The 27,738-nt window shown below is 46.1% G+C and overlaps 1 protein-coding gene across 21 annotated transcripts in view; it reads left to right on the forward strand.

The window, feature by feature from the left end:
* Positions 1-27,738, forward strand: part of scrib (scribble planar cell polarity protein) — a 50,312-nt gene that overhangs the window by 15,364 nt on the left and 7,210 nt on the right. For 5 of the 21 annotated variants that reach the window (XM_079292223.1, XM_079292243.1, XM_079292227.1 and 2 more), the window contains exons 2-36: positions 1,699-1,816; positions 2,989-3,067; positions 3,595-3,684; positions 4,078-4,134; positions 4,477-4,540; positions 5,307-5,381; positions 5,585-5,729; positions 6,587-6,705; positions 6,874-7,073; positions 7,374-7,540; positions 7,762-7,889; positions 8,052-8,177; positions 8,334-8,519; positions 8,635-8,994; positions 9,957-10,025; positions 12,975-13,064; positions 13,150-13,227; positions 13,318-13,635; positions 14,698-14,778; positions 16,282-16,530; positions 16,963-17,073; positions 17,158-17,334; positions 17,423-17,539; positions 17,862-18,050; positions 18,164-18,283; positions 19,145-19,201; positions 19,752-19,808; positions 20,605-20,685; positions 23,778-24,191; positions 24,786-24,857; positions 24,987-25,040; positions 25,509-25,565; positions 25,835-25,957; positions 26,623-26,733; positions 27,049-27,099. In XM_079292223.1, coding sequence (XP_079148349.1) covers positions 1,699-1,816; positions 2,989-3,067; positions 3,595-3,684; positions 4,078-4,134; positions 4,477-4,540; positions 5,307-5,381; positions 5,585-5,729; positions 6,587-6,705; positions 6,874-7,073; positions 7,374-7,540; positions 7,762-7,889; positions 8,052-8,177; positions 8,334-8,519; positions 8,635-8,994; positions 9,957-10,025; positions 12,975-13,064; positions 13,150-13,227; positions 13,318-13,635; positions 14,698-14,778; positions 16,282-16,530; positions 16,963-17,073; positions 17,158-17,334; positions 17,423-17,539; positions 17,862-18,050; positions 18,164-18,283; positions 19,145-19,201; positions 19,752-19,808; positions 20,605-20,685; positions 23,778-24,191; positions 24,786-24,857; positions 24,987-25,040; positions 25,509-25,565; positions 25,835-25,957; positions 26,623-26,733; positions 27,049-27,099 — 4,590 coding nt within the window. Of the gene's footprint in view, positions 1-1,698; positions 1,817-2,988; positions 3,068-3,594; positions 3,685-4,077; positions 4,135-4,476; positions 4,541-5,306; positions 5,382-5,584; positions 5,730-6,586; positions 6,706-6,873; positions 7,074-7,373; positions 7,541-7,761; positions 7,890-8,051; positions 8,178-8,333; positions 8,520-8,634; positions 8,995-9,956; positions 10,026-10,545; positions 10,609-12,974; positions 13,065-13,149; positions 13,228-13,317; positions 13,636-14,697; positions 14,779-16,281; positions 16,531-16,962; positions 17,074-17,157; positions 17,335-17,422; positions 17,540-17,861; positions 18,051-18,163; positions 18,284-19,144; positions 19,202-19,751; positions 19,809-20,604; positions 20,686-23,777; positions 24,192-24,785; positions 24,858-24,986; positions 25,041-25,508; positions 25,566-25,834; positions 25,958-26,622; positions 26,734-27,048; positions 27,100-27,738 lie in introns of all 21 variants that reach the window. The other 16 variants (XM_079292234.1, XM_079292224.1, XM_079292238.1 and 13 more) reach the window with 16 other exon arrangements.

Raw genomic sequence — 27,738 nt, forward strand, 5'->3', positions numbered from 1 at the left:
AACTCTCACAAGGCCCTCATTAAAACACCCCCGATGTAAAAGGAAATGTAGCACACTTGTTCTAACCAACGTGCTGCCTCGCCTCACTATAAATGGTTACACACACACACACACACACACAAACACAGCCCTGTAAAAACTGCCTGAGTCACCAAGCAGACCGTTGTGGCTCACTAATACAATGATGAGACGACGGCGTTACACTAAATCCAACTGCTCCCGCTTGTTATTCCAATGGACCCGTTGACCCGTAAAACACTGTCGGTCGTCCATTGTTGAATGTGAAAGTTTTACAGTCAGTGGGAAGCAGTTATGAACTACTCTGAAAGGTTTTCAGGTGTGTTTTTTAACACACCTTTTCCCCCGAGAGGCTTCCAGTCTCCCGAGTGTCACCTGTTCAAGGTTGCCCCCGCCTCCTGGGGGCCACTTCCCACCTGGGCTTGGCCCCTGGTCACATGGTTGTCCCCAGCTCCTGTTTCCTGTTTCCTGTCACCTGATACCTGTCACCTGCTTCTCAGGGAGCCAACACCCTCTTTGTCTCTCCCTGGCTTCGACCTTTTCCGTCCTCATTTCACTCTCCTTCAGGATTCTAGTTTGAACTGCCAGTGAATTTTGATAATTGGGGAAACTACTGACAAGCTCTGTCTTGCACTTCCAGCAAACTCATTGTGAGAAAACTAAATCCTGCTGCTGTAGCCACCTCACTGCCCATCCAAACACAATACACATAGCTAGTGAAGAGCAGGATGTGTCTGTCATCGAGGAACAGAGTGGAGCCGAACTGCAGCCTCCTCTTTGTCAGCATGGTTGTAGAGCAGTCTCCCACCATGTTGTATGGAGGTTTTTAATTTGTTCTATTTATCTCTGTTGAAAACAACCATGGTGTGTCAATTACCAGAGTGCCTTGCTAAAATCCCGAGGTTTAATTTGAATTGAGGTTGAGGCTCCAAGCTTGCAGACGTCTGTGCACCCTATGTTGAGAAAGTATCCCTGAATAACGAGTTCATACAAATTCCTGTCCTCGGAAAAGCCAGAGTCGGCATACTTTCTCAGGAGTCTTCCTCCATCGCGGCGTCTGAGGAGCTGACTGGCTTCTGCCGGGGCAGACAGTGGGTCCTCTGTGGGGCTGATTGAGGGGTTAATCACTGCATAGTTTGGCCCGTTACTCCTGCTGCTCCCCGCCAGCCTGTCTTGTCTGTCCATCTTAACGGCGGATGACACACACACACACACACACACACACACGGCACGGCTGGCGGAGGAATGTTTCTGAGCGCTGTCCGGTCCAACAACCAGGCTCTTGTGAAAGCACTTGGCACGGCCACGGCGCTCTCCTCGGCTCTCCCATCGAAAGCCACTGTCTTGGAAACTGCCCTCGTCTGAATATACAGGATGTTTTGTGTTCTTGTAATTCTTGTTAGGCAGACAGAAGTTCATGCAACATGTAAAACGCTGCTTTTGTCTTGTCATAGTGTAGTAAATAGGATCTTTTTCGGGTTTTGGGCTGTAGGTCTGCCAAAAAAAGGCAGTTTGAATATTTCATTCAGGGCTCGGAGAACTTGAACTTGAAAATACTCGTTAGTATTTGCAGTGTCTTTATATTCTTTACAGCATTACAAACAGAACGTGATAGTTAGTTCAACATTGTTGCTTGCCTAGTTTGTGTTGTGATTGACGTGCTGTCTTGTGTCTCCACAGCCTTTCTTCAGACTACTGCACCTACGGAAGCTCGGCCTGAGTGACAATGAGATCCAGAGACTCCCTCCTGATGTGGCCAACTTCATGCAGCTGGTGGAGCTGGACATCTCCAGAAATGGTACGCGAACACATTCACAAGTTCACGTTGTCAGTTCTCCTTGTAAGACCACCCGTTAACACACAATACCTTTAAAATAACCTTCCGGTCCTGTCTAGACCCCCAAAAAAACCCCACAAAACATCAAGCGTAGAAATGAATGCTGACGTGTGGTGTTAAGCACCATGATGCAGCCAGAAGTAATATTTCATACATGAGACTGAAGGTGAAATTACAACTCTTCAGCTGTAACACACACACACACACACACACACACACACACACACACACACCTCGCCCTCTCCGTGTCATTGCATGCTGCACACAAAGACACTGATGCTCAGTGGCAGGAAGGGCATACACGGTAGATGAGACATCTGCTCTGCTACGCACGGCATCAAGTGCAGTGGGAGCAGTGTGCAGCGGCCTGTGAGGGCCTTTCCCATCTGTCTGCCTGTCTGTCTGCTGCTGCAGAGAGACACTGAGCCACATAGGCTGCTTGGCTCAGTAGGGATTTTCTTAACCTGCACCTGCAGCATCCAGAGGTAAAAGGGCTTCACCTGGTCAGGCTAGTTCTTCAGATATATTCTTGTGTGTCTGGGAAGCTCTGACTTTAGCTCAATTCCATTTCCCACTCTCAAATAGACCATAAAGAAATACAAGCTTTGCTTTTATGATTTCAGCAGCATGCAGTTAAATCAGCTGCCTCTCGGCTCAACTTCTTTTCCCTCGGAAGCAATATGTTCTTTTGCTTTGCTTGCTGATTTTTTGACACCAAATCCAGTCTGCAGAGTTTGACAATGAGGTGGGACAGAACAGAGGCAAACTAGATGAACAGCGTCATAATCAAAGAAAAGCCGGTTCACCAACCAGCACCTTCCAAATAGGTTTCCCTGCCTTGTTTCTTTTTATTTGACCCCCTGCATGGCTACAGCACCTTAAAAAGACTAAAGCACTGAAGCAACAGCTATAAATGTGTGATTACTCTGCAAATGTTCTATGATGTTCTTCCATCTGTTTCTATCTGAGTTTTCCTTTCCTTTCTCTCACTTTCCTCCTCATGGCCATCTGGTTGTGATTACGAGGAATTTAAAATGATTCGGTCCATAGGATACGAACCCCCCCGTTCTAAATCTGTGTGTCCACGGTGCTGAAGCCTGCCTCCCTCCCACACCTCCTCTTTTCTCCTGCAGAAATTCCTGAGATCCCCGAGAGCATTAAGTTTTGCAAGGCCCTGGAGATCGCAGACTTCAGTGGGAACCCACTGTCCAGGTAAGAGAGCGGGGAACAGCCAGTCACTCTCTTCACCGTCACAGATGCAGAAAAAAAAATGAAACAAAGCACAAGTGTCATCTTTGTGCTCTAATTACTCATCTTTCCTATTTTAAATATGCAGTGGGACATGTCACTTTATGCTGATTTGCTAAAGCAACAATTATCCACAGTACGTGAACAAATGCCTGGAGGAGATCAGGTTTTTGTGTGACAATGTTCTTCCCGACCAAACAAGGCTCTGTATGAAACAAGTGTCAGGTTTATCTAACCAGGATACGAGTTCATCTCTATTACATTCCTCCATGAAGTCTGCACGGCTCTCTTCTTACATATTGATGTCTAGGTTTTAGCTTCCTCCAATGGAACGACTGGATAAAGCTTTGATGCTGACTACATGAACAGATGGGAATATGTAAAGGGCCAATAGGTCTAGTGAGTGTGTGATGTTAAGTGATCCCATGTGCCGTACAACGCAACACTAAGAGTCCGTCTCCACCGTTTTATCTCCCGTCTCGCTGCTTCAGATTGCCGGATGGTTTCACTCAACTCCGAGCGCTGGCTCACTTGGCACTCAACGACGTGTCATTGCAGACGTTGCCCAACGACATTGGAAAGTATGTACATGTGCACGTAGTGGTTCATTTCATAGGATAAAAAATGTAACGATTTTAATAATGGTCCTGAGCTTTTAAAAAAGATCTTAAGGCCCTCTTCTCAGTCAGACCCTCGATACATTAGGGTCTGAGTAGTTTCTCAAGGAGTGTAATTCTGTTGCCCAGTGGGCTGTGAGGCAGCCGCCGTCTGGGCTCTTGGCCACTGCTGTGCTCCGACAGATGGAGGAGCCCCTCTCCATGCCAGGCAGCCCGGTCCAACAGACCTGCCATCTGACTAACCAACCTGCCTCTCCTCTCCCCACTCTCTTACTCCCCCACCCTTCTCTTGCCAACTCTTGCCCCTCTTTCTCTTTCACTTGCCTCCTTTTTCGCCGCCGCTCTTCCTTTTTACAGCCTGGCCAACCTGGTGACGTTGGAGCTCAGGGAGAACCTGCTGAAGTCTCTGCCGACGTAAGTGTCATCTCCCTCCGGCGTACATGTGCGGGCCTCGGCCTCTTCTCTAGTTCCCCACCATCTCCATCAAGCACAATACGTGCAATGAGCTCACAATGCATGACGATTTGTGCTCACTTTTTAGTGAGAGCCTTTCACACCTACACATAAGAAAGATTTATTGTAGTGTGTAAGAACACGACAGAAAGTCACCTGCAGCGAGTTACGTTTAAAAATATTCTTAGCATATGTCGGTACATGCGAATGAATGGAGTGTTGTGATAGTCTGCTATGCTCTTTGTTCTTTCAGGGCACGTAATGTGTGACTTACTGCGTGTGCTATTTTCTGTTCGTATTCAGGTCGCTCTCTTTCCTGGTCAAACTGGAGCAGCTGGACCTGGGCAGCAATGAACTGGAAGTTTTGGTAATTCAACAACTCATCCCCTTTGAACCATATGATATGGTATGCAGAAGATAATTAATTCTGCTGTTCAGTACTCAAAAACTGTCAGTTGTGCCTTTAGGATAATCTACGTTTGAACTGCCAGGGCAACACACACACACACACACACACACACAGTTTCACAAATCTGCTCCTCACAGTAATTATGATCCAAACCACATGTTTACTCCACCAAACGCAGCAGAGCCGGTCTGTCAGACCCGAGGCCCTGCATGCACTGTACCTCACAGTGAGCGCTGCTTCAGGCCTGGCAGCCTGGCAACGCCCACCATGTGTCATAGGACGGTAAACAATTCCTCATGACCTGACAAGGGCGGAGGCTCAGCAAACATAAGCTACTGCTTCACTGACTTTTTTTTTTTGCTTACCGGTAATTCAATTTATCAATTGGACTTCAAATAGATGCAATTTTGTGAGAATTAAGCTCAACGAGCCCAGGATTGCTAGCAAATACTGAATGCTTCACTGAAATGATTTTGGAGCTTCAATTGATATAAGATCCCAAAGAGAATTACTGCATTTATAGATCAATTTTCTTGACGTTACTGAAGATAGAAAATCAGATAAATTTAGATGAAAAGTGTTTTCAAATGGATCCGATTCACTCGCTGTTGCACGTGTTGATTAGAACATGCAGTTCATGACTTGACCCTTGAAACATTAACAAAAATAACCAACTGTGCCGATGTTCTCCCTCCTCTCCTCTCTGCTTCGTCCCATCTCTCAGCCGGACACCCTCGGTGCTCTCCCCAACCTGAGGGAGCTATGGCTGGACCGCAACCAGTTGTCCTCATTACCACCAGTAAGTACAGTTAACTACAAATGTTTTTTTCAAAGCTGACCTTTTGCAAGAACTCTGCACTTATTTCTGTATGAAACTTACATTACACATATGCAGAATTAACTCCCACGAGCACATTTCTCCTCCTTGTTTGTGCTGTGAAGGTAATGGTTGTATTGGGCCTCCGTGACTCACTGCAAGTGGTATTTATCGTGTGTTTGCAGGAGCTGGGGAACCTCCGGAGACTGGTGTGTCTGGATGTGTCTGAGAATCGTCTGGAGGAGCTTCCCTCAGAACTTAACGGCCTCCTGGCTCTCACCGACCTGCTGCTCACACAGAACCTGCTGGAGGTCGTCCCGGACAGCATAGGTGAAATACCACGAGGGGGAAAGAGAGTTTCAGACCGAAGATAGTGTTGATGGGGGGGGGGGGGCATGCTGTTTAAGGTACCAGTTTGACATGAAGCATGATCCAGGAAGTCCAGTTTGAGGAACAGATTACTGCATCTTAGGCCTTATCAGATGGCAAAACAATGCACAATGGTTTGTAAATCCCACAGGCAGAATTTGGAAAGTTATCACGGCAGAAGCTATTTTGTCTTTTGTCCCAATGGTTGAGAGATAAACAGAAGAAATACGGTGTTCACATTACAAAGTAATCCTCCAGAAATGTACGCTTACATGTACACTTAATTTGCCAACACCGTTCTAGATGTTGTCTTGCGTTGAGGTTCATCTCTGTTGGGACCATGCTGACAGTTCTTAACCCCACCAACATGTCATTTGGGCATGTGCTGTTGTACAATAGAGTCTGCTGTTTCTCAAACTGCGAGACAGAATAAGGCCAACATTAGTTGATGTGAAAGAACCTCAACGATTTGGGAAAGTTTGCCATCTAATAAGAAGGCGCTAGATGAAGTAAACCCTGCAGCAGGCCCACCGCAGACTGTACTCTTATTTATATATATATATATGTATGTATGTATATATACATATATATGTATATATATATACATATACATATACATATACATATAGATACATACATACAGCACTGCCCTCTACTGGAGAAATAGAGCCAGTGAAGAAAGACGCAGGCAATAACAACAGCTCTGTTTATCTGTTTTCAACGAAATGTATTCCAGAGCTGATAGAGATCACAACATGTCACATCTAGTGGTGTCTTAGTGCAACACTTTGTAAAGCAGCGTTGTGTTTGTCGTCCAGGCTGTCTGAAACAGCTGTCCATCCTGAAGGTGGACCAGAACAGACTGACCGACCTGACTGATTCAATAGGCGAGTGTGAAAACCTCACAGAACTCGTCTTGACAGAGAATCTTTTACAGGTAGGCAGCTTTAAACCACTTACAAAAGCCTCACACTGACCCACTTGGGATTCATGTATGCCCTTTCAATACCTTTTAAGTCCGATCAACAGCCATTAAGCTGCATTATAATTCCCCCCCCCCCCCCCCCCCCCGAATATTAATGACTTCTGTCTCACTCCCTCAAAGTCACTTCCTCGCTCGCTGGGCAAGCTGAAGAAGCTGACCAACCTGAATGTAGACCGCAACCAATTGGGCGGCGTGCCCAAAGAGCTGGGCGGCTGTGCCAGCCTCAACGTCCTCTCGCTGAGAGACAACCAGCTGGAAAAACTGCCCGCTGAGCTCGCAGATGCCACCGAGCTGCATGTGCTAGATGTGGCCGGAAACAGGTAAACCCTCACTGGACACCTCGAGCTGTAAATACATCACAGAGGCCTTCGGTGCTGAGGTCAAAGATTTAATGAGAATGCTTTTAGCATTACCAGCATCCTGCAGAGAGATTGCTCCTTCGATTTTCTTTAACAGCACCAATGTCCCTATGAATGCACTTGAACTCTTAACTTTCAGAGAGTTTTGTGATCGCCAATTCAACTATTTAAGATCCTAGACGTATCAGCTGGATGCTATTTTGTTTTACTCGCTGAAGTGGTAAAGGTTGTGGCTCATCCCTCATCGCTTCTTTTGTCCAGATTACAAAACCTGCCTTTTGCCCTGACAAACCTCAACCTGAAGGCCATGTGGCTCGCAGAGAACCAGTCCCAGCCAATGCTCAAGTTCCAGACGGAGGATGACGAGCAGACAGGAGAGAAGGTGCTGACCTGCTATTTACTGCCCCAGCAGCCTTCTCCAAGCCTCGGTGAGTAGCAGCTAGTTGATGCAAAGGGAGGTTTTACTTGGATTGATATTGTTTTTCATTAGACATGTAAAGGATGAGTCTTGGTCGGTCATTCCAATGTGTAAGACATTTAAATCTAACGTCAACATAGAATGATTGTGAGACTTTACTGTTAAATGGACAGCTTCAAGAACATCACCTCAGTTTCTCATCTTTCTGTCCTCTTCCTTCATGACCCACAGAGAACTTGCTGCAGAACAGTGTGGATGACAGTTGGACGGACAGCAACCTGAACCGAGTGTCGGTCATTCAGTTCCAGGAAGAGACCAAGGCCGAGGAGGACGACGATGAGGCTGCTGCGGAGCGCAGAGTGAGGAACACGACAATACAGCGGCACTTCCTGTCCTCTCCGGGTCCTTCTGCTCAAATCATTTTTAGCTTTGCCCTCCTACGTTGAGCGTAAACGTATTTGTGACAGCGCTATACTAATGCACATTTGTTGTCTAATTCATGCTTTTAATCTGTTTTTTAGGGCCTTCAGCGCAGAGCCACACCACACCCTAGTGAGCTGAAAGTGATGAAGAAGGTGATTGAGGAGAGGAGGAATGAAGCATACACATCCAGACCTGATGGAGAAGAAGAGTCCCCCGATCAACAGGTACATCCACCATTCTGTATAATGTTTACCAGCCAGTTAACGTTTAGAGATGTATTTATGTTATAGATCACCGGTTATTGTAGGAAGTAGACAAAAGGCAGTTTTTCACTGGTGCACTTGATTGTGAAGTAGTCAACGTGATGCTTTTGGTTTTAGGAGAAGCGGCTCAGTGACCTGTCCAATCAGAGCCATGACTCCCAGGTGTCCAATAGCACGCTGTCGGCCACTTCGCATGAGGGCCGGCAAAATGTGACGGCGGCCTCGCAGAGGGAGGACCTCGTCGACGGCCACTGCCCTCAGGATGAGATGGAGCTGGATGAGATGGAGGTGGAATACATTGAGGTGAATGTTTAAAACATCTTGTCCATAACACTGTTATGTTGTACGTTATTTCCCCAATTGATCCTTCTAACCGAAAAAAAAAAGATTCTCAATCTCAAACCCCTCTTTTCTGCAGCCGTCTGTGCACTTTGCAGAGGAGCCCATCATCCGTGGTTTGGATGAGGACGACGATGAGGACGGTGAGAGGAGTGACGAGGAAGAGAGGCCGGTTATTCCCTACGAGAAGCAGCGGCTCATCAGAAAGGACACGCCGCACTACAAGAAGCACTTCAAGATCAACAAGCTGCCCAAACCCGAGGCGGTGGCGGCACTGCTGCAGGGCTTCAGCCCCGGCGGCCTGAACTCTCCGACACAGGCTCCCGAGGACAAGCAGGACGAGGAAGAGGAAGAGCAAAGTTTATGCACCCCTCAACACCATCTCAGGATGGAGGAGCTCGAAGACAGCCGGCTCCATGTCAACTCCAGTCAAGTAAAGGTAAAGGAGAGATCCCACCGCGGGAAGGATGCCGCTAAGGAATGTAGAGGGAAGCTGAGTAACTGTTTCATATAATAAGTAGAGAAACATTAATTCCCCCACCTACATTTAAACACATCCAGTGGTACAGGACGTGCACTATGCAGGAAAGTCACACACCAAATCAGTTAATGAACTTATTTTAAGCTTAATCTTTCCGTTCATGTTGTAAGAATATATTTAAATTTAATTTTTTTTTTTGCTTGCTCATTGCATCTATGCAGACACTTACTACTGTATGCATAGAGTGCTCTTACCAGCTTGCAAGATGCATTCAGTTTGGAGTGGGCTGCCAGCATATATTAAGGATGTGGCATTGCATGCTGGGTCATTATGGAAACGAAGACATCTACCCTTGGCCTTGTAAATCAAGGGCAGTGTTCTTCTCAGGAGTGGAAAACAGTCTCAGAACTTTGCTGATAATACTTTCCAATACCTCACGTCATATAAATGATAAAAGTGCACAAACATTGACTGATACTTGGAGACAAATTGGTGAGAGTCACTCTAAACCGAGTTTCTTGGTCTTTTATTTATGCACAACTAACATACCAGATATGAATTCTGTGACTTCAAATGATAATGTTACTTCCACACAAGCAGCTGCAGGCTTTTCTTGCACACCACCGGCCCCAGTTCAGCACTAAACCTCTCACCATATTATCAGCCGTCTCCTGGTGTTCATTGAGTATTGACATTCTCACACTGTCTTCTAGTAACAGTGTGCTCGTACGTATGAACGGGTGATGAGTGAAGTCTGCTCCGGTGCCGCTTATGAAAATTAATCTTAAGGAGACGTTAATGAAGTATTTATTTAGATTTATCATGCTGATTTAAAACACTGTGATCAAACATCATCATCTCACCGAATCTTGTTTTGTGTGCGTTTGTGAATGTGGGTCTGATTGTGTGGCTGACCTCAGACCAACCAGAACATTTATGGGCAGAGCTGGAATGTGAAGTCCAACGATCCTCGTTTGTGTCATATCATGGTAATAGTCTCTTTTTTTTTAAAGGATGTTTAAATTATCGTAGAGAGTAAGATTCTTCAGTGTCCTTCAAAATCGAAATCTCGTTTATGATTGAGCTGATTTTCTAAAATCTTGTAGATATTTTTGTGGCTGAAAGTGTAACAGCTTGCAGCTTTGCTCCTGGAGGAATCTGCTTTCTGTGGTGCGGAGGCTGGGCTTACTGTTGTTCGGGAGCTTTTGCCTTCTCTTGTCCGCTCTCTCTACACTCTGTGCTTTGCACCGTAGCTCGGCTCCTTGGTTCTTGTCTTTCCATCTCTGCCTGTATTTGCTTCTGGTGGCTGGGGAGTGAGTGTGCAATTACTTCTGCTTCAAGGTGGACCTGGAAGTCTCCACAACCTGCAAGCAGACAGTTGAGTGTTGGGTGTTTGGTGGAGTCAATGGAAAGTGTGAGAAAGGAGTGTGTGTGTGTGTGTGTGTGTGAGCATATTTTTATTTTGGCCTGACTAATCCGCATGCCTCTCGCTGGTTCCTGTCCTAACAGGGGGTGTCATTTGATCAAGTCAATAATCTGCTGATTGAACCTGCTCGAATTGAGGAGGAAGAGGTCTGTACATACTCTTTCCCGTCCAGTCTGTCTCTCTGTGTCCCTGACTCACCCACTCATTCGCCTGTATTCAGAGGGGGAGGACGTTCCCACAGAAATCCATGGTTAATCCAAGCCAATCACTAGGGACCCCCTAACCACAACTCATCTCTGAGACCGCCAGTGTGGCAGAACCTGAAGGCAGGAATGAAGTAGCCACGATTTATTACATTTATTGATTTCTTCACACATTGTGGGAGTAACGGATGCTTAAAGACAAACAGAGTGGGAGTGAGTGGGACGGTACATGTGGAGGCGGTATTTGTTCAGGTGTTGAGTTCAAATATCAACAATCTTTCTTTAGAGTCCCTGACCCATTCAATACTATTCGATAATGCACTTTGTCCTCTTTTTAGCTCCAAGCCAGTGAGGTTAGCATTAGCTAACTATCTGCTGCACACACGCTGATTCTTTGCGAATAAAGAATCATTATGTGACAGTTGTACAACATGCAGCTCCCTCACGTTTTGAAGACTAAAAGTTATGAAATGAATGCGACCTCGCCTACTTATTTAGTTCGTTAACGCTACCGTGAGAGGTAACTCCATTTCTCATTTGTTGACGCAGGAAAGGGTTAAGCTTAAAAACCCTGCATGTTGATTCTCTTCCTCCAGGAAAGCCTGTTAGTTACACAGAATTATTTCATCTTTGAGTTTTGTTTGGCCATCCGCTGAATAAACAGAGCCGAGTAAATATCACGTACAGAACCAATCACGATTGAGCGGGCCATGGCTGCAGTTAACAGTCCGTGTGGAGAGCGAAAGAGTCGTCTGACGGGTTCTTTTTTATTGGTTAATAAATAAACCGTCACCTGAGTTTAAATTGGCTTTTTGTGTTGTAAAATATTCCGGTCGTAGAAGTCGTCTCTCAACTCAAACTCCATTCTTGCGTCTCACGTTGCTAATCAAATTTTAAATGATGACCAACCAACGAAAGAGGAAGTCCTGGCCCGGATCAAAACCCCCGAAATATTGGCCGAAATATTAGTAATTTGTCGGAAACCCTGACGTTCCCAAGTGATTATTAGTCCCCTGGATGCACACAGTGGCAGTACCTCCAGACAGCTCAAACGTTGACGGTATGAATCCCCGTCCAGCATCAGGTTCTGCCACACCGCGTCTCTGCCTCTCTACCTTTCCTCTGCTTCTGCTGCTTCGCTCCTTTTCCTCCCCTGTCCACGCCGTGTCGCCCCGGAATGAATGGGCCGCTTCACCAGCTTCCTCCAGGTGCTTTTGTTTGGTACACAGCCGGTAACTCCACTGCCACCCGGAGGACGAGCTCCAGGCTGATGAAGACGGATGGGAGTTTACCTCCTTGTAGTCTAATTTTCATACTGTAAACAAAGGAAAAATTAACTAACAGATTAGCAATGCAAAAATGAAGTCCTGTGCAAACGATAATTATTTTTGCATGCTTTTGTTTATAATGTTGTATGTGAATACTCTCTTATGTTGTTTAGTCTGGGTGAAGAAAATCTGTACTGAAACATTGAAAGTCATTTAGTAGCATGAACATTGAATCTGCCGGTTAAGTATTTGTGAACTGAAAGATATTTGTATTCATGTCTGATTTGTTTGCTTAAGAAGTGAATAATGTCGTCTCATTACAACAAATGCTGGGGTATCAACACATCCAGGACACAGCACACTCTCTTCAGCCGGCACTCTTGACATCTCCCTGTTTCCTTCCACCTCTCCCTCATTTGTCTGCCTTCCTCCCCCTTTTTGCATGGCTTGCAAGTACGCAGAATAGACGCAGTCTGTTACGCCTTACTTAGTGTTTACCTCACATTTTTTAAAGCCCCTCATCCCGTACGTACACAAGACACATTGTATGTTTTCAGTAAGGGCCTAGCTCCTTGAGTGCAACTGAAGAGGGCTTTAGAAGGTGTGTTTGTTCACTTTATGTCTGAAGTCAACTGTCAGTTAAGTGGTTACTGGTAGATTAACAATATGTTGCAATAAAAACCTACCAACAAAACCTACCAACTTCAAATGTCTTTTAAAGCTAAATTCAAGGCACAAATCATCCAACTTCCACTTAAAACTGACATTAGGCTCCGGACATGTCAAAGTTTCTCTCCATGCATCACGTTGGCATGTTGACAGGATGTGATAAGATTGACACCACCTTCTGGCAGAAGGAGGGAGGTCACCCACAACTTATTTATCATAATGCTTAAGATGTGAAAATCTACGTTTATAACCTTAAATTATTCATAAAAGTAGCACCATTGTGGGCTCGCCTCCCTGAATCTGTCCGGAGCTGAGTGGTGGCTGGAGCGTTTCACTAGTAGTTGTGCTGACTCCGCCCTCCTCAACTTGCAGCACAACCTGACCATCGTGAGACAAACGGGCGGCCTGGGAATCAGCATTGCTGGAGGGAAAGGATCCACACCGTACAAGGGGGATGATGAGGTAAGATGTGTATTTTGAATCTTGATACGTTGTAAAAAATCAGAAGGCACAGATTATACTCATTTATTTTTGTTTGTGTGTTCAGGGAATCTTCATCTCCAGAGTATCTGAAGAGGGTCCTGCAGCCAGAGCAGGTGTTAAAGTGGGAGACAAACTCCTAGAGGTAAAGCATTCTCTTAACTTGAGCATCATCTTCCTCTGTTTTATTGTAAGAGATTACAAGTCAGTCACTCTCTCTGTCCGTTTGTCTCAGGTGAATGGAGTGGACCTCCACGAAGCAGAACACCACACGGCGGTCGAAGCTCTTCGTAGCTCCGGTGCCACGGTCTCCATGTCGGTGCTGCGGGAGCGAATGGTGGAGCCAGAGAACGCCATCACGACCACGCCGCTGAGGCCGGAGGACGACTACTTCCCGCGGGAGAGACGGAGCAGCGGCATCGCCTTCAACGTGGAGCCGGCTCCCAGCGGGCCTCTCCAGCGGTTCTCCACCTGCCTGATCCGAAACGACAAGGGGCTGGGATTCAGCATCGCCGGGGGCAAAGGCTCCACGGCCTTCCGCACAGCAGACACGGTGAGACTCCGCCCCCACCGAACACAGACAAAGGTTTTGTAAGGACGATGAAGAACGTCTTCTCGTCTACATGTGTTGATAAATCCGAGTCATGAGTAGAAAGTTCACCATCAGTCACTATAGTTTACGTCTTCTTCTCAAATCTGACAACTGCATCTGAGTCGATTGAGATCATAGGTTTCAGTTAGATGATCGTGAGGGATGATCTAAAGATGGAATCTACCATGCAGTCACTAATAATAGGTTTAAAGTTGGGAAGTGAGGTCACTGTAGCGCAGTAACGTCTCAGTCACCGAGATCTGTCTTTTAACATCGTCTATTCTAGCCGCAGCGTTTACATCATCTCCAGGGAGACGGAGATATGAATAGCCAGCCCTGACACCTGATAGGTCCGCTCCAACTGGACGGGCCGAGGTGTATATTTGGGCGAAGTGCAACTGCGCGTTGGAACTCATGCAGCTCAACAAGCCCACAAAGAGGAAAGGACTCGTAAACGTATGATTTAGGCGACTCTGACTGTAAGGCTTATGAAAGTGGATGCAGTGACTCGCTTGATCTGGTGCAGTAGCTCCTGCATGTGTTTGCACATTTTGTTAAGTGCAGAAAAAGAGTTGTCATTAGTTAAACAAATTGTGTAGAAGTGTATGTCTCAGGGGTCATGATTTGTGCTGTAGAGCCCTAATGAAAGACGATGCTGTAATGTGTGTGTGGCTTTCTTTATGTGGCTGCTAATATCTCAGAATCCCTTCACTCATTACCTCTGGCACACTTTATATAGTGTAGTTGTGTTTGTAGCTCAGATCCACACTGTGACATATGACACAGTGACGGAGGAACTCAGCGTGTAGACATTGCAGCCTGTTGCACCAGACCCTTTTAAAACCGACCCTGTCTAATATGACACACAGACCAGAGAGGTGTGTGGAATAATTACAGATACAGAACAATAGCAACGTGTCTTTTATATGTAGTACTTAACAAACAGAAAGTGCACAGTAACTGTGAGTAATTCATCCACAAATGTACAAAAGAGTTGACAATGTTTCTTGTTTTGTTTTTTAGGGAATCTACATCTCTCGGATTGCAGTAGGAGGAGCAGCGCACGGAGAAGGCACGCTGCATGTAGGCGACAGGGTGATCTCTGTGAGTACGACTCCTCACAGCAACGAGGCTTCCTTTACTGTGTTTACATCCATGTTGCAATGGGAACCATTTTCCTCCTTTAGCCTTGATTACGAGGAGTGGAACATTAACTCCTCAGAATACTAATACAGTCCGCATACTAACTCTAAAGCGCTACATGTGTTGCATGACCTCTCCATGCTCTTTAGTTGTCTGTGCTGATCACACTCCGAGCTTGGCTTTCTTTATTTTTTTCTGTCAGCATATCAGTTCATCTTGAGTTGCATGTTTTTCATCATGCACACACACAGTTTTAATGTAAACCGATAATTGATTTTGATTCGTCCTGAGGTTCCTCCACTAATGTGCCAAATGTGAAAGTTCTCCTAATCTGTTTCTGTATCGACGTCCTCCTCGCTGTGAGTCCCAGAGAAGCTTCTTGAATGATCCTCTTTGCTTTCTTTCGGGGTCTCTCTCCTTGTCCCCTCTGGCAGTTTTTCACCTCTTTCTTCTTTTGTGGATTTGTAGGTTGCCTCTGTGTCTCTCTTAATCACTCTCTCTCCATCTGCATGCTCACTAATGTATTAAGTGCGTCTCCTTGCCTGCTTGGTGGTGTTGGGGTGGAGTGGGCTGAGCCTGTATGTGGCAGCATATCAGCCGATGGTAAGAGCGGGTACTGTCGGGTCAGCGCTGACCTATGCTTGTCACTTTTGACCAGAGTACCGTTAAAGACTATGCAATACCTGAAAGCTCCCCCTTAATCTAAAAACCAAGGTTAGCAGAACTAACGATTCAATAATTCTTTGACAAAGATGTCTGCTTGCCTTTTTTGACTTGAAACTACACACTTCCACTTGTGTTTTAAGTAGACAAAGGCAAGGGGGAGTGGGAAGTGTTTAACTGATTACATTAAAAGTAGAGATGCACCGATTGATCGGCCACAAATCGAAGCTGATCCGCCATGACTGGTGACCAACCGATCAGTGTTATATTTGGTTGTAAGTTATTCCCATGCATGCTAACGCAGTAAGCGGCTCTTCTGCCAATTATGGTTAAAATCGTCACATCAGACTTTAAAGAAATGGGAATCAGAAGGACATTGCAATCAGTGCGTCTTAAAATAAACGAGAGCAGCATAAGCTGACTTCAGGAAACCTTTTGGGGAAACAATAGCGTAGCTTGATATTAGCTTTTCTTCCTCAGGGAAGTCGTCCCCCCCCGCTCCCTCTTCTCTCTGCCTGCTCCTGTTGCTCTGTACTGGTGTTGGCTTCTTCTTCACATAACAGTACTCACTTTAGTGCACTCACAAATGTTCATTGATTTAGGGTGTTAGATGTTGAATAGATCATTTTGAGTAATCCGGTGTAGAATCTGGTGTAAGGAGACATGATGGTGGGATGCTTTTTTTTAATTATTATTTATTTTTTTAAATATAAATGTTCATCATGTTGATGGCACACCGTTGTTGTCGCGAGCGTCTCGTTGGGCTGACGCCGTCCGTGGTTGGTATTACTGCCGATCCAGATCAATGGTGTAGACATGACAGAGGCCAGGCATGACCAGGCAGTAGCGCTCCTTACCGGCACCTCCCCCACCATCTCCCTCCTGGTGGAGCGAGACCCCAATGTGCCAGGGGGCTCGCCGGGTCAATCCCGGGCACGAGCCCACTCCCCTCCACCACCAGAGCCCTCAGATTCACCAGACCAGGAGGAGGACGGCCTCAACCTGCAAGGGAACAACCTGAGCCGGATGGAGGACGAGTATCCCATCGAGGTGAGAGCTCCGCGGCACCACTTTAGTACTTAAATGTGTTCGATCGCTTTTAATCATATTAGGCCATGCTGTAGAAGCCTCACGAGGCATCCAGCCTTAATGTTTGTTGATTTGGCCCCTGCCTTATTCTTAATGCTGTCCAGTTCCAGAGAAGATGGTTCATGGTATGAAGGCTTGGTCCAATTTACATAATGGTGTACTTTAGTGTGTAGCATTTCCAATTTTTAATAATGCAAAGATATAGCTGTTTACCTAATAGAGGCGTATGCCTGTAGGGATACTGTACCTGCATACAGTAGGTTGGTTTGTGTTTATTAGACGTATAGATGTAGACATGACTGTAACCTGAGGTTTCCACTTTTGTTAGATTTAAGCTTGAAACTTTTTCAAAATCTCTTGCTACAGCACATGTTCCACCTCTAACCCTAACAGGAAGTAACCCTGCTGAAGTCAGGTGGTCCTCTAGGCCTGAGCATCGTGGGAGGCAGTGATCACGCCAGTCACCCGTTCGGCATCAATGAACCAGGAGTGTTTATCTCAAAGGTAGCACTTTTCAAATTTTGCGGTTTTTTTTTTTGTGTCCTAAAATATGTGTTGTGTTTAACTTCCCACCCGTGTCATCATCAGGTGATTCCTCACGGGCTGGCATGTGAAAGTGGACTGCGTGTCGGGGACCGGATTTTAGAAGTGAACGCCATCGACCTGCGTCACGCTACGCACCAGGAGGCGGTGCGATCGCTGCTGGCCAACAAGCAGGAGATCCGTATGCTGGTGCGGAGGGACCCTTCACCGCCTGGGATGCAGGTGAGCCCATCAACTCAAAAGAAGATGCATAAACTAACGTGAGCGTCACGGAGGCAAACGCTGATGAGCTGTGTGTACCTCATTGCAGGAAATTGTGATCCAGAAGCAGCCGGGGGAGAAGCTTGGCATCAGTATTCGTGGAGGAGCCAAGGGTCATGCAGGAAACCCCTTTGACGCCACAGATGAGGGCATCTTCATCTCCAAGGTTCTGAAATTATATCCAATGTGTGCATGTATGTAGGTAATGCGTTGCAGTTCAACATTTCTTAAGGCTTTTTCACCACTTTTGAAGCAAATGGTGTGTTCCCTTTAGCTTTAGATGCTGGTTGGATACAAACAGTCTCTGCAGAACAACAAAACAATGCAAATTGCTACTTAGCAAAAAGTGGTATTAAGTTTGACAAATTTAAAGAAAACGTTTTAAGAGGATATTGTGATATATGTGCCTGAATTACAATGATATGTGTAGGTTATCACAGGCTGTATTCGCCATCAACGTACTCATACTTTGGTTGATATTTAAACAGGTGAGTTCGAGCGGTGCAGCAGCGAGAGACAGCCGACTGCAGGTCGGCATGCGCATCCTGGAGGTGAACAACCACAGCCTGCTGGGGATGACGCACACAGAGGCGGTGCGAGTGCTTCGAGCTGTGGGAGACTCTCTGGTCATGCTGATGTGTGACGGCTTCGACCCACAAAAGGTGGCTGCCGTGGAGGTGAGACACCAGGAACAGGTTCATTTGGACAACATTACCAGCAGTGTTGATGATGTTTCACTCTGTTTTAGAAAGTAATTCTTAAACAACAGTCTTTTTGGGTGCATTTCCAGGCGTCTCCCGGCATCATTGCCAACCCATTCGCTTCCAGCATCGTCCGTAAGAACAGTATGGAAAGCATCTCTTCTATAGACAGAGACCTGAGCCCAGAGGAGATGGAAATCATGCAGAAGGTACAAAACTATTTTATTAAAGTAGATTATGCACTGTTTTTACACTCATCATGTATCTTCACTGATGTATATCGTAATTACCACGGTAAACATGTAAAGCAGTTAAAGCTAGAGTAGCATTGGATAAAACAGCGAGAGTAAACTAGATTTTGAATGTGTCCAACTGAAAAGAATCCAACCCGGTGTTGCCAAATCTTTTTAGATGAAAGTAGCTAGCAGCACTAGCCCAGAAAGTTGCCAAGTCAGCAACACTGACAACCCGTCCAGTCAGACCTCCCTCCAAAGCCACTCCCTCATAATTGTCATTATGAAAGTGAACAATGAATATGGCTTTTGTAGAGTTTCTAAATTACATTACCCACCCTAGCTTAAAGGTCGGGTTGTTGCATTCTCTGTGCATTAAGCACTCTTCAGCCCAGACAAAGCCCAAAAGCACTGAGTAAAGGGATGTGACTCCAGGAAACACTCATCCATATACCGGGAATCAGTTTGTCAGTTTTGTGACGACAGCGGTCACGTCAACACGTGAATCAGCTGTTTGTTTTAGCAATTCTGTCACACTGACTCTCTGCCTCCAGTACAGTTTGCAGGGGAAGTTTTTAACGACCATAGACATGCCCATCTTTTTACCACAGCACCCAGGAATCGCCAACACAGTAGTTTATTTTGTCCAGATGAGCTTTTGGGAGACTGCCCGTACTAAAGGAATGTGGGGGCTTGTTGTTCGTTCCTCTGCACACTTTGATCAGTCCAGAGAATCCAGAGCGCACACAGTCAGAAAATAATTAACACGGAAAGTGCATTGTTTTAAATCACTATTAATTGGGATTGTGAAGATATAAAATGTCGCTTTTTTTCCAGGAGTCTGAGATGGTGAGAGAGACGTCGCAGTGGGAGCGAGAAGAGATGGAGAAAGTGGTACGTGAAAGTGAAAATCTAAGACTGCTTTGGGAGGGCTGGAGGTAAAATCAGATCAGCAGATAGACGGCAAAACAGCGACGTTTATGCAGAACTGCACAGTACTGTAGGGTGGAGCTATAGGAGGCAGAAGCTCAGGTTTGTCTGTCGGGTGAATGAAGCTGCTCCTCTGCGCCCTGTGTGTGTATTGTGTTTGACAGAACTATTCCTGCAATGTCCCACCTTGCATGCTTTTTTTCTGCTCCCATAGCTAATGAATAGAGTACTTTTTAATGTGTGCGGATTCTATCCTTTCTTTCTCTTCTGTTTTTCTCTCTCTCATCTGTCCTTTTGCTTTTGGTGTGTTTGGCCTGATGAAAAAAAAAATCCTCCAATCATTCCATCTCCATACCACTTCTCCACTGTTGTTTCTCCTCTTCACTCCCTGCATCACTGCGTTCCTCCTCTGTAAATCCTCCATCTTCTCATTTCACCGCATCACCGTGTGACTGTGCGTGGTTGGGTCTCCTCCCTCCTCTACTCTCTTCCTCCCCTTCCTTTCTTGGTGAAGGAGCGTATGCGCTTGGAGCGCGAGGAGGCAACTCGCCTGCTAGAAGAGGAGACTGAGGTGAGGCACTCCTCGTCGGCAGGTCTGCAGACCATCTTCCCGGAAGTCTGTGCAAAACAACAGCACAGCCTCCACGGGATTTCACCACGTCATTCATCCCTTTCAGGGGAAATAGACTCTTTTTCTTTGGTCTTCTTATATTCAATTACGTGTGGCACACAACGTGTGACACACGCACACAGCATGCACGTTACGCACACGTTAGTTATGACGTACTTTAACTGAACTCTATACTGTCGCAATAGTGATAAAGAGCAATAAACACGTTCTTCACGAGTGAGTCCCTCCACCCCGGACCCCTGATGGGTTTGCACGCCTGTGGTTGTGATTATCACTAAAATGTACATGAACACAAATGCAGACGTATACATGTTTCTTAAAAAAGACTCATTTAATTGACTCACTGTTTTGGTGCACTACTACAGCAGGATGTTGTTTGAGGGATTCCAGTGCAACAGTTGATGTTCTTCATAGTTTTGGAGAGCAATGAAAGTCTGGCGCAGAAGAACGAGCTAAGCCAGGGTTTGGCTAAACATACCATAGTTGCTAGTGGGATCGTGTCTTTTTATATAATATCACCAGACTCGTCCTTGAATATAAAAACACATTATATGTTGGGCAATTTATCCAGTTCACATGTATAATATCAAAGTGTAGGTCCTTTACCTCACAGGAATGGTTCTCTACAGTCGTCTCCTCCAGTAAAACTAATTCACTTTGACTAGATTCTTGCTGGTTGTGTAATAACCATCAGCCCAGTCCACCACTCACCCCTGTTCTGTTTCTTTCTGTTTAGAACCTTGGAACCGGACCTCTAAAACTTGACTATAAGACCCTGGCGGCTCTGCCCACCACCAGCCTGCAGAAGCTCAACAGGGTGAGTCTCCCTCTATGTTTTTGAGTCTCCGGGTAGAACTTCCTCAGGTTTTTACACAAACTGTCGTGAATCCTTTTCAACGTGTTTGAAGAAGAGTGCGACGCTCTCGAGCTGTACATTGCTTGCATGTCTGTGCAGGCTATGATGGAAATGGCCTTCATAGCTCAGAATAGACCTCTTCATGGAATCTCCTTGGTTTTTTGGGTCACGGGAAATTCTTGAGTGACTCGAGCCGACCAGTTGCCCCTCCAGGAGCAGGAATGTTAACCTTCCTTCATGAGCAAAACCCCCAAGTCACTAACCGTGGCTCCAAGGCCAAACCCATGCAACATGTCACTTCCGACTGATGTCATCGTGCCCTGCATCAAAGAACAAGAGCGGATGTGATCGACCCGGGTTGAAGAAATAACACGAAGATCAAGGACTGATCGAGGAGTCTGGAAAAGGAACGTGAAGACCAGAAAACTAAAATGGAGGAACAACAGAGTGTGTGGAGAAGGGCTTAAAATGAAGCGTGGCCGAACGGCAGGCGCTGTCCTGGTTAATAGAGTGTGAGTGTGGGAAGGGGGGGGGCAGGGGACAGCTGCCTGCTATCAACCGGCCTATCCTCTGCGATATTTTAAACCTGCATCTGGCTCTGAATTGGATGGAGTCTCGTGGGTGGGTGGGGGTGTCAGACAGGGAGGGAGGCTGTCGTCTAAGAGGAACCGACAAGTGTTTCAGTCGGAGCTCCCAAAGTCCTCTGAGGAGTAAGTCTGAGAGGAGCTACAGCGAGTGTCCTGTTCCCATCCTACAGTGAGTATGGACAGCCGACTTGTTTTAGGTTCTTCATTTTTCTGTTTTCATTTCCTTCTCTTTCACTTTATTGTGATCCAGGTGTGTGTCTGTGTTGGGCCTCAAAGAGAAGAGTTCTTTGAAACATGATCACCAGAATGATTAGATTACCTTTGAACTATACCAAAGAAATAATTATTGTTCCTTTTTATGAACTTGGGTCACATCACTGTACCATGACTCCTTGTGGATCTCTGTCTTGTTTAGATAGTCCAGTGTAACTTGAAGAGCATGTCACACAGTAAGCAGCTGTTGCTGGTCGGTGCGTTGGCGCTGGATCTGCTGTTCCTGCTCAAACTGTCTCACAGTGACTCCTTAATACTTCCAGCAAGTTGGAACCAAAGCTTTTCCCGGTGTGTTTTACTGAGTTAATTCTGCTTTTTATGTGAGTGAGGTGTCCGGCATGATGTGCTGGAAATGAGAGGGTCGAGAGAAAATTGTGGTAAATATACAAGTGCTTTGAAAGGAACTTCTGGTTTGATTTATTTATGTACTTTTTAACTTAAACTTGTGTTAGTTGAAGATCACATGGCACCTTTTTATTTTATAGAGGCAGACTCCAGTACACAAATCCACCCCAAAAAAACAAATAACATCCAGAAGGAAAGAAAAACAAAACAGAAACAGTGTTTCTACAGGATCACATAGTCACAGAGGACTCTGATACCTATTTAGAACCGGTCCCAGGGAGACACCCCGTCCCCCTGAGCTTTGGTTTGGTTTATTGACAACATTGTAATATACTCATACTATACAACATATTGTTCTATCTCTGGCAGGAACGGTTGAGCCCTGGGCTTATTTTCCATCATTGTCCTTGATGTTTACAACCATGTGATCTGATCTGTTCCTCTGAGAAGCACTTCTACACTCGAGAGAGAAACTGATTCAGTTACCGGTTCCCAGCTCAGCGTGTCGGCCCGCTGGCAGACCAGCAGCCTCGCTCTCCAAACCAAACCCCAGCTGTCCCTCACAGACTGTGTCCGAGCCAAAAGGGCACTCGCTCACATTCCATCCCACTGACCCTCATCACACCACAGATTCTGACAGTCAGCATGTAGGGAGCCACATTGCTGCCTCACAATGCTCGTTGTATTCTTAGTCCGGCTATTTAGATTGGCACCACGTACGCCTAGGTCACATTGAATTAATGCCACATCTTTCTGGGCTGACTTGAGGTTTTTTCGGAGGTTTTCTTTGGTGTTGGGTTTGTAAAAACTCTTCTTTGTTCCTTTACGTGGGTTGCGTGTTATCTCCCCTCCTACAGTGACTGTACTCTATGTTCAGTACAGTAGCAGTTGAAGGTGTGCTGGAGCCGGAATGTCTCGCCGAGCTGATAATACGGTTATTTAAGGCAGCGGCCAAGAGTCTGGACTGCAGTGACAAGTGTTGAATGATGGGTAACTGAGAAACGTGTCTTTAAGGCTCCAGGAAAGATTTAGGGATGTGAGTAACTGCTTTTAGCAGCCAGAGGCTTGTGTGTGTGTGTTAAGTGTCTATTTATAGAAGCTCATCATAGCACACCGAGGAATCACTCTTCTCATCTGGTGTCAGGTTCTATTTGTTTGTAATTTGTTTGGATTTTTTGGTCTTTGTTGTATAAGTTGAGTGACATTGAGGATAAAACACGTCTGCCTTAGTAGATCTATGCAACGAGCCATTGGAGCGCCTGCTGTTCATTTCAAACAAATCAACAAGGCCGTTTATTAGAGCAAACATATTAACATATGCCAATTCAGTAGTGATGCACAAGTGTTTTAATATCCCACCAGACCAGTTATGAGAGCCAATCAGCAGTGACCAGTTGTAAGCAAAGCTTATTTAGAAGATAAAACAAAAGCCAATCATTCATACACAAACTGTCTGTTTTAATATTATATATTATAGAGAAGTGAGCGCACCAGCTATGTGTTACGTTACACAGGTTTTCCCTCCAAATAAAGCTGATTTTAACTTGTGATGAAAGTCAATATGTCTCACTGTAGAGATGTCACGGTGTACCCTGATGTCAGCAATTACTTTATTTATAACAATGTTATCAAAACTGATTGAAATAATGGCCAAACATATGAAAATAGAATACAAATTGTAACTGGAATTGTCTTTTGATCGCTTTCTCTCTACTCTGTTTTTAAAACGTTCATCTTTATTCTTTTAAACTCCACTAGTGATGCTTCAGTTTGTGTGAGTGGAACCTTTCCTGTCTGTTTTTATTCTTTACTGCATCTGTGCTGCCTCTTTCCTTTGCTCCTGTCCAGTTGTCTGCCTCTGAAAGTCTGACTGCTGCCATGGAGGCCCCCCTGCAGGCCCAGTACGGAGCCCCTTTAGAGCCTCTGGGCTTCGGCTTAGTCCACCCCGCGAACCCCCTCGACCACACGGACCCCGAGTCCTGCCCCGGTCTGAACACGGAGCACGATTACCCTCATGGCTCCCAGTTCTCCACAAATGGGACCTCCACTGCCGACAGTGCTGGCTCATCAACAACCCTTAATTCATTTGCACCTGAAGAAGAGGAAAGCCTGGTGGACTCTCAGCCCATCTGCTTCAACGAGAACCCGTTCTTGGTGGCCAATCGCAGAGGAAAGGGTCGTCCGGCCGGACAGCAGGTCCTGTCGGGGCCCCCGGTGGGCTACGGGAAGCAGGGCCAGCTGCAGCCCTGGTTGTTCAACAAGGCAAGCCGCCTGCCGAGTGTGGTTTGGAGGCAGCATGGTGTGTTACCGCACAGTTAGTTGTTTGGCTCACCTGTGTCCCTTCAAAAGGATCATTTGCATCAAGACTGTGTGGAAGTTTTAACCCGAAGAAGCACCTTTCACTCTTTAGGGGGGTTAGCCTATAACAAGTGTGCATCAATGGAAAATGTATCTGCAACAATGTTGTTATGAACCAATTCATTATTGTTAACCCTTTGCCAAAATTGGGAATATTTGCTGGTTTTGTAACCTGAAAGCGTCTTTCTCGTCAGGCTTTGTGTGTTTTAATCTCAGTGCACCAACCAGCTGAACTGCTGCATGTTTTTGCTGTGAGTAGTCGGTACATATTCAGGACCGACTGGAATGTCTGTCCTAACAGCTGCGAGGGAGGTCATAGGTCATGAAGGAACACGCAGGTTCACCAGCAACAGCTTTGTCGTACTGCAGGATCACTTCTCCACAGGACTAACCAGTCGATGCTTGCTTTGCTTCGTCTTTGCTCCGTCGTTTTGTCGGTGCACAGAGTGAAAGTCGGAGCAGTTGTTAAGTGAGTTTTTGGTGTTTGATCTTTTCCAGGCACCTCCTTCTGATTTCACCAGGACTGAGAGCCCGATCAGAGAAGCACCGTACTCTCCCACGATCCAGCCGGTGAGCAGCCTCAACACCCGTCCTCCTTCCATCTTTTTACTTTGTTTTCTCCTTTTCCATCAGTCATTCCTGCTGCTATAGAAGAGCTATTTTACAGTTGACCCTTTTGACTTTTCCTCCCACCCATAGCCCAGCAACCACTCTTCCAACAGCTCCCTGTATGCAGGCAGGGAGACCCGCTTCGTAAGTGGGTCTGCTGGCCCTCTCTGCTCTGGCCTGGATTGTTTGTTGTAACATACGCTGTTCTGAGCGCTCCATCTGTTATTAAAACATAACTAGTGCAGCTACCAGTCTGAAAAGCATGTGGCTGCTCCTCCAGGGCCAGCTGACTACTGATGCTTTGCCTCATGCAGACTGGAAGAAATAGATTTCTTTAATGTCGCTACTGACCAGCTTTGGCTTCAGACTTTCAACGGAGAAAATAAAAGGTTCTATTTTTCATGAGCAAAGTCACCAGTGTAGAACAAATTCTATAATTCAGGTAAACGCTGGTGCTTTTGCATTGTTTGATTGTGTCTTTATATGGCCTGGCATCCTCCAATAGTCGACATTCAGTGACTGTATGCACTGTTGGTTTAAAGTGAAAGTAGACGGCGCTAAATCAAGCATTTCATTGTCATCGTCTTATTTCATTTTTTTTAAAATTTGCAGGCAAACCTTCATTACACCTCCACTCCTACTGTCAACACTGACCACATTTCTTCATCAGTGAGTAGCAAATCAGGAAATCACTTTTATTGTAGCTTAGAGTCATTACACTGGTTTACCAATATGTCAAGCCAATAGACTCCCTTTAGTACAGGTCGTTATAGGTTTCCTTTGTTTAAGTTGTGTTTTGTATTTGGTTTCATTCATTTTGCCATTCATCCTCAAGTTTGGTGTGTGTGAATTAAAATAATTTTCCTTATCCTAACCACATTTGTGAATTACCAGAATTGTTGGTCTCCTCCATAAAGTATCATTTGTTTTCTCTCCAGACTCGACCGGGTGCCATCCAGCCAGTCGGGCGCGTGCGACAGAGTACCTCCTCCGCCACGCCGGACGGCCACAGTCCTAACCCCTTCCAGCATGGCCCCTCCCCCTTCGACTCCCAGACCTCTGTAAGACCCCTCACCACCACCACATAGTGCTGTCTTCTGTCCACTCTCAGCTCTGTGCCGCCAAAACTCTGACTGCACAGCCCCGAAACTCTGCGTCTCATAGCAGAGACGCAGAGACGCAGATATTTGCGTCACGAGAATGATTTTTGTTTGTAAGAGGCTCGAACCAGAGAAAAGGAAGACTCATCGTCTGTGCAGGTGCTGCAGTCTGTGCCCTCCAGACTCAACTCTGAGCTCCTGAATCAGATCAATTCTCATAATTACAGCTTTCTGAAATGCTCCACTTATTTCTTCCTTTCGGCAAGCGGCGTAGTTGGATCGGTAAATAACGAGAAGCCATGATTCCATCTCACGTCTTCCTGTTTGTGTCACAAAGGTGCTCATACAGAAAAGTCTTCATGGCTTTTGAGCTCTCCGAGCCCTCCTGTTTGTCTTTCTCTGGCATACTCCCCCCTCCTCTCTCACATGAAACCAGCCGCCATGCTCTCCACCTGTTCTCCTCCACGGTCTTCTTCAACTTTGCTGGTTTTTTTTCATAGTCTACCCTTTCCTCCATGTCTCTGTCTGTCCGTCCTTTCCCACTTCCTCTTCTCCCCCTTGGTTCCTTTACCATATGAACCTACCTCCATGCCCTCCCAAACCTCTCCCCCCCCCCCCCCCTGCAGCCTCGCGCCCCCTCCCCCACCTCGCCCGACGAGTTCCCCATGAATGTCAAGCAGGCATACAAGGCGTTTGCCGCCGTGCCTCGCTCACTGGCAGTGCTGGAGCCGCCGCAGGTAGGCCGTGCTGCCCGGACTCACACCGGGTCACAATAGCATGCTGTGCTGATTGGTTGGTCTCCCCCCCCGTCCCTCCCGACTGGAGCAGGCTGTCCTATGAGGAGCCTGCGCCGTGTCGGGGGGGCCTGTGACGTGCTGTGACGTGTGGAATGCGATCATCGTGGGTTTTTGTACTCCAGTGCCATCATCTGTCATGCTGGCGTTTATATATATATATATTATATATATAGTCCGCGCTGCTAATCCGTCTGCCTGCTCTGTCTTTGTCCTCCGTCTGAGTTTACGTCACTAACATCCTGATGTGCCCAACAGGACCTGTATGGTGTGAGGAACAATTTCCACCCAAAGCAACCGTCTCCAGAGGTGAGTGAACAAATTGCCCCAAAAATATTAAAAGCACAGCTGTCTATTTTACCGTAATGGACAGAATATACATGATATTTTACAGTAAAAATAGGTAGTATTATATTTAAGGACTAGATTTGTGTGTTTAAAACGGGGCACGAGCACACATGAGTATGAGGCAATATTGGTGCTGAATGTGGAGATAAACACACACTTCTTTGTTTACGTTTTAAATGTTTTTCTGGGGGAAATAAATTCAGTGAAAAGGAGTTTAAAGAGGTTGATGTCATGAAGAAGAGATCCAGACACAGTTTAAGGAGAAGAGAGTCCTCATCTTCATCTTCTATCTCCGTATCTCCGGAAAACTAGTCTGACATTATTTTATGTCTTCAGAAAGTCTTTTTCCCAAAATGGACGTCGGAAAAGAAGCAGTCTTCTAATTGGGTCAATCCGTGATTATGTCATGTCCGCATCATGTCTAGATGTGCTCTAAGCTCACTGTAGTTGCATACCGAGTCATCGTCGTCTGTCTGGTGATGAGCTCTGTGGCCTTTTCAGCCTGAGTTGAACAACGAGGTGTTTGATGATGACGTAGACGGTCAGGAGGAGGCTGGTAAGGGTCTGGCCAGCAGGGCCCTCCTCTCGCCTGACCGTCGG

Source organism: Melanostigma gelatinosum, assembly GCF_949748355.1.
Source record: "Melanostigma gelatinosum genome assembly, chromosome: 20".
Lineage (NCBI taxonomy): Eukaryota > Metazoa > Chordata > Actinopteri > Perciformes > Zoarcidae > Melanostigma > Melanostigma gelatinosum.